We start from the raw sequence: 14,791 nt of genomic DNA on the forward strand, positions 1-14,791 counted from the left end.
TTAATTTTATATTTTCTGAGTCTCACCTATAAGTTATTTTTAAAAATAATAGGAGAAGGTTCTTCACAAACTAGAAAAATCAGCTCTTCTCTCTCTCCCCACAAGTATCTATACGTTTTCCTTGTTTTGCAACTCTGTGGCACTCACTGGCTGTAGTTAGGAATGGGTTAGATTCCAAACTCTTCTTTGGAAGCCAGTTCTTCAGGTACATGTTTTCTCATAAAATGGTGCTCTAGGCGGTGGCGATTCTTTACTTATGGTCTTATAATAACAGGGTCCCATACAGCCTAATTGGTGTGGAGTTTTGGCAGGGACTTTCAGAAGCAGGGCAGGGAACACCACCTGCGGGGCTGCTCCCTCATTCTCCTCTGAGCCCTGGACCAATCCTGGGCTCTGAGAGAGGTGAGGGGCATGGAGAACAGGTAGCAACTGATGAGGAGAATAACGGTGGAAGGGAAGTTTCTATAGAGGTGCTGGAGACAGCAAGCTCTGCCGGCAGGCTGTGGACAGGCTTTTGAGGACAGCATAGCGTATCTGTGCCCGTCTGCACCACGCACTCTGTCCTCACATCCTGTCCACTCAGGGCACAGTGCAGCTATGTTTAGAGGAGCCACAGTATGCCTGCTTGTAGACACCCTTGCAGTCTGTTCAGCCCCAGCAGACCTTGGCCCTCCCTTACTTGCACCATGCATCTTCCTGCCAACAACCTATCCCTGCTTTGTACCATAGTCTATCCATGGTTCTGACAGAACAGCTTCATGTAAGACAAAAATCTGATCATATAAAATCCTTAGCATAGCCAGGGAAAGCAGAACAAGACAGGACCAGCCCTGTCCCATGCTGGCCCTGCCTCTCCTCCAGTACATGAGCTTTTACAATAGTTCTGGGCACGTGTGTGGTTTCCCACATGTCCTTCTACCCATCTGGAAGGCCTTCACCAAGTCCGCCTGATAAATCCTGACAGTCCCAAGGCCACCCACCCACTGCCGTCACTGGCTGTAGCCCTCCAGCCGTTGGCCAGCTGTCTGTCCCTTCCTAGTCTGTGGCAATGGAAGCATCAAGATGTCTATCTTCTCTGCTAGTCTGTAAGTGCTCCAAGCCCCCAAAGCCTCATGTGCATTATCTTATTTCCTCCTCAACAATGCTTTGAGCTTGATTCTATTATTCCTGTTTTACAGATGAGAAAATGGAGGACTCAGATGTCAGGTGACTCGTTAGAATCTGCTTTCTTCCAGAACACTAGGCTCTCCTTTCTCCATCAAATCACAACCTGAGTTTTGTTCGGTACTAACTCTAAAAGCAGGTGCACAGAATAAAAAATCCAAAAGGCCTCAACAATGAACAGTGCTCAGTCTCATGAGAGAGAAGGGGATGTGAATAAAGCATTCAGGTCACAGATTTTTTGCTGTTCATAAAAATCATAAAAAAATTCAGTAATCTAGTGGTGGGCAAGGGTGGAAGAAACAGGCCCTCTCAGATATTACTTTTGGAAGTGTGAATTTTTGTACAGTTTCCAGATATTAATTTAGCAATATCTTTTAATATTAAAGATAAAGAAACCCTTAGTGTGGCCACTTTGGAAAACACTTTGGCATTTCTTCAAAAAGGTTAAACACAGTGTTTATGTTTGATCAGCATATGACCCAGCAATGCCACTCCTGGATACATAGCCCAAATTTGAAAACAGGTGTTGAAACAAAAACTTGTCCAAAATATTCATAGCAGCCCTATTTACAATAGCCAAAAAGTAGAAACAACCCAACATCCATCAACTGATGAACAGATAAACAAAATGTGGTACATCCATAAAAGGAAATATTCAGCCATAAAAAGACATGAAGTACTGATACATGCTACATCACTGACGACTCTGATCATCATGTTAAGTGAAAGAAGCCAGACACAAAAAACCATATAATGTTTGATTCCATGTACGTGAAATCTATAAAAGGCAAATCTATAGAGAAAGAAAGTAGATAAGTATTTTCCTAAGACTAGGGTGTGGGGAGGTATGAGAGAGGGCAGAGTGTAAGGGGAAGTGACTGACAATGGTCATGAAGACAGTGTTCTAAAATTAGATTATAGCGATGGTTGCACAACTCTGGGAATATATCAAAACATTATAAATGAGTGAATTGTAGAGTATGTAAGTTATATCTCAATAAAGTTGGTTAAAAAACACATGACCCCTAAGACCCTGAAATCCTCTTCTAGGGAAATCAGTAGGGGTTGATGTTGAGAAGGGTGTTTATTTCAGCCTTGTTTATAAGTGCAAAGAGAGGGCATCTTGGATGCCCATCCATGCAGGGGCAGTTTATTTGTATGAGGGAATATTATTTGATGATTACATTGTTGACTTAGATCCTATCTACCTGCCTGAATGGACGTCTCTGCTAGAGAACTAAGTGAGGAAAGCCTGGGACAGAGTCACATGGAGCAAACCTTCCTGTCTATAAAGGCACACATGTCCCTCCGAAGGGGCAGGCATGTGTACTCCTGTGTGCACGCAGTCTAGCAGGGGGTGCATGGCAGGAGATAGCTACCTTTCTTTTTACTCATCTTTCACTAATCCCAATGGACATATGTTACTTTTATCACTAAAAAATTTTATGAAATTAAAGCCTATAGTATTAATGCTATTTTCAGCTCCAGACATATATTCAAACAGCTACTGAAACATCTCCTTCTCAAATATATCAAAAACACCCAAACTCTCCAAATACGGAACTGAGATTGCTCCCTCAAAGCTGGTCTCTTCCCCCACACACTACTTCACTGAACAGCACCACCATTGCCTTGCCATCTACGCCGGATCTTAGAGGGTGCACATACAATCCACCCTCCATGAATGCCTTCCTCCCTCTGCACTGCATTCATTACTCAGTCTGCCAATTTTCCTTTTAACTAAGTCCACTCCTGGGTTGACTTCTCTACCGCACTGGTCTCACCCCTTTAGACTAGTGCCTGCCCTCCCAGTGGCTAACCCCTAGGCCCTGGCCCCTCCACTCTGCTATGGAAATCGGACCATGTGTCTCTCTGTCAAGATGACACAGCACACTCCTGACAGGGCTGCCCACTCACCTGCACGGCTGGTCCCTCCAGCCTCGTCCCAGGTAACCCCTATATACAGCTGCCTTTCCGTCTCCTTCTAGGCTGTGGTGCATACCTAGTTTGTCCTGTCAGCAGTTTTTATGAGTTCTGTTCTCTTCCCACCAGACATTCTTCCTGCTCCCACCCCTTCACCTAATTACCTTCCTTCTACCCTTCAGATCTTGGCTCAAGGCTCCTGTCACTAGGGAGACTTCCGTGATGTCTCTGACAAGGTGAGGTCCTGGTGACAGGCACTTGGAGCACTCAGACACTGTAGGTCTATATTTGGCTGTGTGCATATCTGACTAGTGTCTTTATATACAGACTATAAGTCCGAGAGGCAAGCACTTTTTCTGACTTTTTGTTTTTTTGGCTGGGAAAGATTCGCCCTGAGCTAACATCTTTTGCCAGTCTTCCTCCCCAAAGCCCCAGTACACAGCTGTATATTCTAGTTGTAAGTTCTTCTAGTTTTGTGTCAGCCATCACCACAGTATGGCTACTGACAGATGAGTGGTATAGTTCCACACCCAGGAAACCAACCCAGGCCACCAAAGTGGAATGCGCCAAACTTGAACCATTAGGCTATCAGGGCTGGCTCACCTCTTCTGATTTTGTTCATTATGTAGCCAATGCCTGGAACATGTCAGGCACTCAATAAACACTTGTTGAATAAGTGAGCAAATGAGTAAATGAATGTAAAATAAGTATGATATTTAAGCAAATATAAATACCATTTCCATCAAGATTGACTACCAACCTTGAACGCTGCAAATGGAGTTGACCTGAGTAACAGAATCCAGTTCATCGAGCTTCACAGGGCCAGTCAGCTCACAGGAGCAAGCATCAGAGGCCACACCCAAAAGTGGCTTTTGAAGCATGAGGACAGTTCGTTCAACACAAACAATCTGACCTGCCAACAAAGACACTTCAGATTATTGAAGCACTGAAGAAAAAGTGAGTTCTCTTGCTCGTAATGACAGTGTCCTTGGCCAGCTTCCTACAAGTCATGTGGGCTGAGGGGCACAGCAGTGGGGCCCATCCTTTGTGTCCAGCGACACATACACTGTGCAGAAAGGAAGCCCCAAAGCCCCTAGTGTGCTCTGCTGGAAAAGCACACAAATATTAGATGCAAATTCAATTCAGAAAGGAGAATTTTGTGGTATGCAAATTATACCCAATAAAATAAAAAAATTACACAGTTTAGGCAGGATTCTAGTTTGATTCCTGGAAAAATAAGGAGTGACTGATCTAGTATTTATTGATCTAATGTTTATAATATTCTAGCTTTTCGTTTGTTTTAAAAAGTGATGTTTCAGGCAATGGCTTCAGATAGCTTCTGCACCTATAAAGTATGCTTCCAAGAGATAATTCTTGAGTGATAAATAGCATCTCTCACAGGATATGTCAGCACTGCAGGCAGTTCCGGTTCGGTCTTGGTGGCCATGACAGGGGTCAGTGAAAGACCAAGGCTGGTACCATGGGCCTCTTCCACTCCACACCCCTCGTCCACAGTGTGCTTCAAGAAATGTCCAGTAGTTTCAGAGCAAGAAAGAGGCAACCAGAAGCTACAAGCTATTTTATGGCAGCTCTTAGTCGCCACTGGATCAAAGCTGTCAAGAAGAAGAAAGCATACCCTGGTCTCGGAGAGCATCCTTGAAGAGGAAGGTGTGGGGGGCAGCCTCACTGAGCGCTTCCAGGACTTCTGGGTCCAGTACACATGAGGAGGCCACACAGACTGGGACGGTTTTGGGGAGGCCAGAGTTATTCTCATCTTGCATTTGCAGGGTGACATCAGTCACCACCAGACAAATCTCCCTTTGCTACAGAAGAAGCAAACTGTTTAGCTACAATTCAGAGTAAAGACTGTTAACTTAATAGCTCTTCTTATATCCCAAATTATTTTTTACAAAGCAATAATCATAGGTGATTATCATTAACACTAACAATTTTAGATATCATTTCAACAAATATTTTTTAAAATATATAATAGACTTTGCACATCTTGGTCACTAGCCCCACCGACATAGCTGTGCCCCGTGAGCCCCAAACTTGTACCTGTTTCAAGGGCTCCTCTGCTGGGATACAATCCACCTTTCCCTGGTACTGATCTACTTGTCCTCTGACTCACTCAGGAAAAACTCATTTTTCTTTCCCTCCTGATCCCGTATTCATACACCTAGAATGCTAATTACCATGTTGTTTTATATTTAGTACATATATATTCTTCTCTCCTGCTAGATGTAAGTTTTCTGAGGGTTAGGAATTGTTATGAACTGAATGTTTGCATCTCCTTCAAATTCTTATGTTGAAGCCCTAACTTCCAGTGTGATGATAAGGGGAGGTAGGGCCTCTGGGACATAATTAGGTCATGAGGAGGGAGCACTCGTGATGGGATGGATGAGTGCCCTTATGAGAAGAGACACGAGCAGGTGAGCTTGCTTCCTCTCTTTGCTTGCCACATTGTGAGGATACGAGGAGATGTCCCTTGTGAACCAAGAGGACAGCCCTCACCAAGAACCTGACCATGCTGACACTTTGATCTCAGACTTCCAGCCTTCAGAACTGTGAGAAATGTTTGTTGTTTAAGCCATCCAGTCTATGGTATTTTGTTATAGCAGCCCAACCTAAGACAGTAATGTATCTCATTGGCCCTCAGACTTTGCATTTTGTATAAAGCAGGTATCAAATATTTGTTGTATCTGCAACAGTTTTTGTTTTTCTCCTTTTTTTTTTCTTCCCTTTTATTATTTTTTTTCATTTTTTTAATCTGCAAAAGTTGCAATGTCTTTTAAACTTCATTAAAATGGCATTCTGCCTTTTCTCCTTGGTCAGGGTTTAGGATTCAGGGATTCAAGTGAATGGGGCCAAGGATTTCACTGGGATGACCCTCATGGTCAGCAGGGCTGGGCCATGAGAATCTGGCTGGCTTGAGGTTTAGTTGGTGTTGCTGGTGTGAACGATGTGGTCAGGTTGAGGATTTCACATAGCTGGCTGACTGGGCAGAGAAGGTGACTTGCACAGTTAGGAGCTGTGGGTTGGGACGGAGGAGGCAGCTCACATGGCTGGGAGGTTGACTGCATACAGGAAGTTAGAGTAAATTATATTGAGGAAAATGAAAGCCAGGTTTCTCACTGTTAGATAAGGGAGTTATAAATTTCAAAATGGGGAAACCTAAAGACAATTCTGTGGTAATGGTCTACAGTTGGAGGTATTGGTGTAAAATCATGATTTTAGATAGAGATAGATAGAGAGATAGATGGAAAGAATGAAAGAGATATGGATTTATGTGTCTGTGTGCATAAGTATACACACACATATCTCCTTGCTCTGTCCATTGAGAGGACCTAGAAGCAATGACATCCCCGTAGCAATGAGCCCACCTAATACCCAGATCTTGTCTTCTAATGCCATTCTCCATTAAAATCAACCAGGGCTCCTTAAAGAAATGGCTGATTCTAGAGCAGAGAAAATACAAGATGAGTCTGAAACATCTTACTGTGTTAGAAAGTCAGGAAGTACTCAAAGAATGATGGAAACATGTCCAAAGGACACAGGAGCTGGCTTGAATTGGGGAAATTTGAGCATCAAAATAAATGATAGTTAACATATCATAACCCATTGGATAAAAACTGAATCCATTGGCCCATACTGACATAAATAAGTGAATACATAAATAAATCAGGGAAATGAAAAGCTCCTAATTATAGCTGAATGCCAACTAATAAATATAGAAGAAGTGCTGGAATTAGAAAGTTTTCATTTGGCCACCATCAGAGTAATAATTCAGGCAAGAATCACATGGATGTTAAAATGAGAGGGTAAAAGTTTGATAAGAAATAGGATATTTATACAGTCTTAATGTATCTTCTGACAAAATACTTATTTCATAGTTATTAATTAATATAGATGAAATACTTATTAGTTAACTTTAGAGTGAAGAAACCTGAAAAGCACTATCTTAACCAACTGATAAAAGATCACGGTGCAAGGACAAATCAACTGTGTGCCTCCTGATATGAACATAGTATTGTTAAGTGGTGCTCCTGTCAAAAATGCATAACCTGAATCTTTTCCTGAGATAACATCAGGAAAATCTAAATGGAGGGACATTCTATTAAGTAACTGATGTCTATTCTTCAAAAATGTTAAGATCATAAAAGAAAAGATGAAGAAACGTTTTATCTGAAGGAGATGAGAGAGACATGACAGCTAAGTACTACACATGATCCTCTATTGGACTATAGAGTTGTAAAGGATTTTTGGGGGGACAATTGGCAAAATCACATTTTAAAAAAATGGCAGATATCTCAGGAAGGACAAAGATTTCTAAAAGATTATCTGAGGTTGGAAGTTCTTCTGACAGTCTTCAAAGATTTTAGATACTTTTTATAAATAGCTTGGATTTGGCTTATTGTCTCTTCCAATCTCTTGATGAACCAAAATGGTCTAATTTCCTTTGAAATTAACTATCAAGTTATCTTTACCATTGGGGTTATGAACAAAGTCAGTAATAAAATCCTCTGTAAAAAGACAAAAAACCCAAATGATTCAAAGCAGTACTATCAATCTTATTGCTAAAATTTTATTAAAAATAGATCTCTTCCCCACAAACATGCTCAATTAATTTTTGACAGAGTTGTGAAAGCAATTCAATGGAGGAAGGGTAGCCTATCAACAAATAATGCTGGAACAATTGGACATGCTTAGGCAAAAAAAATGAACCTCGAACAAAACCACACACCTTATAAAAAACTGACTCAAAATGCATCGTGGACTCAAATGTAAAATTATAAATCTTCTAGAAAAGAACATAACAGATAAATTTTGGGACCCAGGACTAGGTAAAGAGATTTGACTTGTCTTAGACTTGACAACAAAAGCATGATCTATAAGCAGAAAAATCAACAAATTTGACCACATAAAAGTTAAAAACTTTTGCTCTGCAAAAAATCCTGTTAAAAGGATGAAAAGACATCTATGGACAGCTAATCTTCGACAAAGGAGCTGAGGGCCTACAATGGAGAAAAGAAAGTCTCTTCAACAAATGGTGCTGGGAAAACTGGACAGCCACATGTAAAAGAATGAAAATCGATCATTCTTTTTCACCATTCACAAAAATAAACTCAAAATGGACTTAAAGATTAGACCTGAAACAATAAGTCTTCTAGAAGAGAATATAGGCAGTACACTCTTTGACATCAGTTTCAAAAGAATCTTTTCGGACACTATAACTCCTCAGATGAGGGAAACAATAGAAAGAATAAACAAATGGGACTTCATCAGACTAAAGAGTTTCTTCAAAGCAAGGGAAAACAGGATTGAAACAAAAAAACAGCCCACTAATTGGGAAAAAATATTTACAAGCTACTTATCCGACAAAGGATTAATATCCATAATATACAAAGAACTCACACGGCTTAACAACAAAAAAACAAACAACCCGATCAAAAAATGGGCAGAGGACATGAACAGACATTTCTCCAAAGAAGATATAAGTATGGCCAAGAGACACATGAAAAGATGTTCATCATCCCTAATCATCAGGGAAATGCAAATCAAAACTACACTAAGATATCACCTTACACCTGTTAGATTGGCAAAAATATCCAAAACCAAGAGTGACAAATGTTGGAGAGGTTGTGGAGAAAAAGGAACCCTCATACACTGTTGGTGGGAATGCAAACTAGTGCAGCCACTATGGAAAACAGTATGGAGATTTCTCAAAAAGTTAAAAATAGAAATATCCTATGACCCAGCTATCCCACTACTGGGTATCTATCCTAAGAACCTGAAATCAGCAATCCCAAGAATCCCATGCACCCCTATGTTCATCACAGCATTATTTACAATAGCCAAGACGTGGAACCAACCTAAATGCCCAGAAACTGACGACTGGATAAAGAAGATATGGTATATATACACAATGGAATACTACTCAGCCATAAAAAAGGACCAAATTGTCCCATTCGCATCAACATGGATGGACCTTGAGGGTATTATGTTAAGCGAAATAAGCCAGACAGAGAAAGACAAACTCTATATGACCCCACTTATAGGTGGAAGTTAACATATAGACATGGAGAACCGATTGGTGGTTACCAGGGAAAAGGGGGGGTGGGGGGAGGGCACAAAGGGTGAAGTGGTGTGCCCACAACATTACTAACAATAATGTACAACTGAAATCTCACAAGGTTGTAATCTATCACAATCTTAATAAAAAAAAAATTTTTAAAAAAATGATGAAAAGAAAAACTGTAGACCCTGAGAAGTATTTGCAAATCATATTATCTGACAGAGGCTTTGTATACAGAATATATAAACAACTTTTAAAACTCAACAGTAAACAAACAACAGTCCACTCACAAAATGGGCAAAAGACACATACAGACACTTCACCAAAGAGGATATACAGATGGCAAATGAACACATGAAAAGATGAACAACCTCATTAGTTCTCTGGATGACTGTCTAGAGAATTATGTTAACTCAAAAAAGCCAATCTCAAAAGGAGTTGTTACAGGTTAAACTGTGTCCCATCAAAAAGATCTATTGAAGTCCTAACTCCGATACCTCAAAATAGGGTCTTTACAAATTTAACCAAGTTAAGATGAAATCATTATAGGTGGGCCTTAATCCAATATGACTGGTATTCTTATAAAAAGGGGAAATTTGGACACAGACAGGCACAGAGGAAAGACCACGTAAAGACACACAGGGTGAAGACAGTCATCTGACTGGAGTGATGCATCTACAAGCCAAGGATGGCCAAGGATTGCCAACGAACACCAGAAGCTGGAAGAGGAAAGGAAGGATTCTCCCCCAGAGCTGCTGGAGGAAGCGTGGCCCTGCCAATACTGATTTTGGACGTCTTGCCTCTAGAAGTGTGAGACAGTAAATTTTCGTTGTTTTAAGCAATCTAGTTTTTGGTACTTTGCATGGCACACCTAGGAAACAAATACCGAAATATACTTCATGGTTCTATTTATGTAATCATCATAAAATAACTTAATTATAATGATGACAACAGATTAGTGGTTGCCAGGGGTTAGGGATGGGGAAGGAGGTAGGTGTGGCTATAAAGGGGAACACAAGGGAGTCTGTGATACAGCTGAGGGTAATGATTGTGGTGGAGATTATGCAAGCTACACACATGACAAAATTCCACAGAGGTACATACACACACAAGTGCATGTAGTATGACTGGTGAGATCTGAATCAGCTATGGATTGTGCCAATGTCAGTTTCTTGCTTTTGGTATTGTCCTGTGGTTACTGTGGGTATGGGAGGGTGGTATGGGGAAGGGTGCACAGGACCTCCCTATATATTTCTTTGCAATCTACTGTGAATCTAAAAATTTTGAATAATTTTATTCAAAATAAAAGTTAAATATAAAAAAATCTATCTTTTTCACTTTTATGACTTAGTCATTAGTATCATGGAAATACAACTGAATCTTCTTAGATAACTCAGGTTCTTGCAGTGACTCATGGTGCCATTCTAAAAGTCAACTGTCACTGTAGAATGTGTAGGCGACTGGGTTAGCTACATAGTAGCCCCAGGACTTAGCTTATTTCAATTTCTCCCCAAGTAAGTTGGTTTCTGGTGATTGTCTTTCCCACAAAAGCAGAATACAGGAGGTATAAAGAATTTTAGTGAATTGAGGAATCTGTTCCATTGGGTTCTTGGTCCTTGACAACTTCCTGACTAAGTACCACCAATCTAAAGTATACATACCCACTGAAAGCCATACTCTCTGGCAGGCTGCAGCTGCACTGATGGGAGCCTGTTTCTTGGCAGAAAACTCAGAATAGGAGGGGATCAGTGTTTTCAGCCAGCCCTGAGGCAGGGTTCCTTTACCCAGAGAGGCAGACAATCTGTAGTTTGTCATTCTCTGCCTGAGGGCTACCCTCTCACTGGGGCAGATGGTTGAGGCTTGGCCATGCTGTGAGCATTGGACACCTCCTTTCTTTCTTTCTTTCTTTTCTTTTTTTTAGGAAGATTAGCCCTGAGCTAACATCTGCTGCCAATCCTGCTCTTTTTTTCTGAGGAAGATTGGCCCTCAGCTAAGGCCTGTGCCCATCTTCCTCTATTTTATGTGGGATGCCTACCACAGCATGGCTTGACAAGTAGTGCATAGGTCTGCACCTGGGATCCGAAGTGGTGAACCCCAGGCCACTGAAGTGGAATGTGTGCACTTAACCGCTGTGCCACCGGGCCGGCCCCATGGACACCTCCTTTCTTTGCTCTCCACTTCTGGTTGTAGCTGGAGGGCTGTGGGCAGGAGTAGGCAGTAATAACAGCCACAAGATTGCTATTTATAGTGCCCCTCAGGAGAGAATTCTATCTGTAGCATAAATGGTAGCTGCATAGTGAATCACTGCCTGATGTCACAGTCCCACGACCAGGAACGTGCTTTAGAATAACAGGAATGTGCCAGGTGCCAAGTGTGCCTTAACATATTGAGTGTCCTGCAGACGATGGGCAGAGAAGTTCGCCATCAGCCTTTGGTTTGCCTCAGACTTGAAAAGTAAGAGATACATCAGGCACCTGGATGTTGTCCTTGCTGGCAGCCTGTCCTCCTGCCTGTTGAGACTGATGCTGGTCTGGGTCACGGGGCGCTCTATTGAATGACTAATGTCAATTACTCTCTTATTCCTCAGGAGAGACATTAATTAGCTGTCAAATGACTAAAAGGTGAACAGAGAAAAGGTTTTCCTGCGTCAGGACTGAACAACAGGAGGTTCTATATATCTCTCAGGTGACAGATTTACATGTATGTTCCTCTGAGTCAAGGTCCAGCAGAGGTTTCTTGCAGAACTTATGACATGTATTCAGCTTGCCAAGAACATCTCTTTCCCTTGTTCACTCCTGGCTGATCTGTTGAGTGGCAAGGAAGCAAAAACCAAGCTCCTCTAGGCTGCTGCTCCCTAGAACCGCCCAAGGCCTCACAGGGACCAGAGTTTCCTCCAACTGTGGAAGGCTCTTTGCATAGCTCAGTCCTGAGATTCCCACTTTCACCCCGTAAACAAGGTTTCAGCTTCTCTTTCCTTTCTTCAACCTGCCTGTGTGTCAGAAAGGAACACATTACTGGACTGAGAATCTTTTGGGGCAGAGTTATGCCTGAGTTGTTTTATACCTGAGTACTTAACGCAGTGGCTGGCAGTCCACACCTGCACAAGGAATGGATTTATTACTGCTTCAGCATGGGGCATGCATAACTGGACTTTAAAAATGCTTTTCTATTTTGGTACTCCATTAATTTCTAAGAGATTATCCTTTAACAAACTTTATAACACCTTATACATTATAACACCCTATGTGAAAGAGAAAGAGAGAGAGAGATTACCTGTGGTCTTTGATAAATCACTCTGGCATAGAAACTGCAACAGGTACTGAGATCATCAGTCTGGAAAGGCATTTAAAAAGATAAGGAACATCACACAAAGCACACAAATACAGCACAAGGAACTGAAGACCTTGTTAGAAACGAAGATGTTACCTGGAGAATTTCTCTTAAGCAGTGAGGAATTGGAGGCCGGTAAAGCTTAGAAATGGGGTCTTCTTCAATTATATCAATTTGTCCCAGATTTGGATGAGCAGTGAGGACGTAACAGAAGCTAGGAGGAGGGAGATGAGCTTTTACCTGCTTAAAATAAAGGCAAAGGTAGAGCGTGAATGTATTGTTAAAAGACTCAGATACACTATTAAAATTTACTCTTTAATATATATATATTCACTCACAGATGCATACCATATCTCTGGAAGGCTATATAAGAAATGGATTATATGGTTTATCTCTGAGACCAAGTATAAAAACTTTTGTACTTTTGAATTTATTACCATTCAAGATTTCATTAGGGATTTATTCTTCAGAGCATACTGAAAACACCATTTAGAAAATTCTTCCTCTTAAATAATCTAGAAATGGGCATTTTTGACCACCATTTTGCTGGTATAGCACAGTACACAGTCACAGTGCTAGCTCTCTGCTCAGAAGTTAGCTACTACAGACACAAGACAGCCCCAGTGTTCAGCTTTGGGAGGTATGGCCCAAAGCAGCCACTGGCCAGCCTGCTGAATAAGGCCCAGGAGGGAGACATTTTAATCAGTCAATTTTGCTACTTGTGAGCAAGTGTCATAAACAATTTGAGGAGTCAGGAAAACAGAAATTCCTGGTTAACCTGGTGGTTGTACAAATATCCATGGATTTTATTTGTTAGGTTATGTGAGCTTCTCTAATTGGTAATTGAATTTTGTTTCTACTAGCAACTGAAAGGTGGTGGGGAACACACCCTGTGTCTTGTTTAGTATGAGGCTAAGGCTCTTACTGTTGCAATGGCATGCAATGATTGTGGTTTAAAAACATCATCATAAATTAACCTCCAGAAGAATATAGTGTAGCAAAGCAGAAAGAGAAGCCAAAGCTTGGACTTTAGAGTGAGACAAGTAGATCTGAATCTCTGTCCTGGTTCATATTACAAGACCTGGGCTTCTTGGGGATGTGGACTATGGGGGTGGCACCTGGATCAGCACCTGGCACAGAGCAGGCCGTGCTCAGGGGGAGTTCTTCAGATGCTGGCTTACCTCTTCACAGGCCTGGGTGTAGCCAGCTGCTTTCAGAGATATCACTGGAGGCCACATGATGTCAATCAAACTGAAAAGTCCTGCTGTCCTGGAAAAAGAGAAGATGCTGTCAAAGGTATTTACCACCAAACATAGCTTATTAAATACCTGGTCAATGAGCTGGTCCTATGTAGATCTGCTGAACAGACACCATCCCTAATGCCAAGGAGCTACCATTTGGGATGAGTGGTGACTCAGATGGGGAAGACAGTGACACAGAGACAGACAGACAAACCTTCAAACCTGACTGCACAAGAAGAGGAAGATTGTTAATTAAATTATGATACATCTGCAGAATGAAATATTATACAACCATTGAAATGGTTACATAGAAAATATTTAAGGACATGGAAAGATGTTTATGATACGTTGCTAAGTGAAAAGCAGGTAACAAATTATAATGTCTCTCTCTATGTATATATCTATGCATGTACCTACATATAATAGACCAAAAGAAAAGAAGACTGAAAGATATAAAAATGTTTTTAGTGGTTATCTGAGTAGAGCTTGGAGGTGATATTTACTTTCTTCCTTTAGCTTATATGTATTTCCTATATTTTTCCAAAACAGCTATATGTTACTCATATAATAAGAAAAATGATCAATAAGTTACCTAAAATAAAGAATATAGTCAGCTACAAAAGAACAAATACTATATGATTCCACTTGTATGAGGTCCTAGAGCAGTCAAACTCTATGAGACAGAAAGCAAAGGGTAGACGCCAGGGGTTGGGGGAGGGGCAATGGGGAGTTAGTGTTTAACGGGTATAGAGTTTCAGTTTGGGAAGATGAAAAAGGTCTGGAGATGGATGGTGGTAATGGTTGCACAACAATGTGAATGTACTCAACACTACTTACAAATGTTAAGATGGTAAATTTTATATTATGTACATTTTCTACAATTAAAAATAATACTGACTGCTTTACTTGCCAAAAAAAAGAAAATATATCACAAAGCCTTCTTAGATTTTACTTAAGTTTCAATAATGTTAATGTATAATATGCTGTTTACTTTTCTAAAAGCTTATGGCCTTAATAATTAATGTTACATATTCTTATTTCTTTCAATATTTAATAG

At 40.9% G+C, this 14,791-nt stretch overlaps 1 protein-coding gene across 41 annotated transcripts in view; it reads right to left on the reverse strand.

The window, feature by feature from the left end:
- The window catches only part of SPIDR (scaffold protein involved in DNA repair), a 472,172-nt gene that overhangs the window by 16,897 nt on the left and 440,484 nt on the right, over positions 1-14,791 (reverse strand). For 23 of the 41 annotated variants that reach the window (XR_011421318.1, XR_002810355.2, XR_011421316.1 and 20 more), the window contains 5 exons: positions 13,675-13,762; positions 12,590-12,736; positions 12,437-12,496; positions 4,724-4,910; positions 3,848-4,000 (listed from right to left, as the gene is read on the reverse strand). Coding sequence is in view for 37 of the 41 variants with exons in the window: in XM_070221582.1 (XP_070077683.1) it covers positions 3,848-4,000; positions 4,724-4,910; positions 12,437-12,496; positions 12,590-12,736; positions 13,675-13,762 (635 nt within the window). In the remaining 4 variants the exon portion in view is untranslated. The remainder of the gene's footprint in view (positions 1-3,847; positions 4,001-4,723; positions 4,911-12,436; positions 12,497-12,589; positions 12,737-13,674; positions 13,763-14,791) is intronic. The other 18 variants (XR_011421317.1, XM_070221581.1, XM_070221574.1 and 15 more) reach the window with 1 other exon arrangement.

The sequence above is a fragment of the Equus caballus genome, chromosome 9 (genome assembly GCF_041296265.1).
Source record: "Equus caballus isolate H_3958 breed thoroughbred chromosome 9, TB-T2T, whole genome shotgun sequence".
NCBI lineage: Eukaryota > Metazoa > Chordata > Mammalia > Perissodactyla > Equidae > Equus > Equus caballus.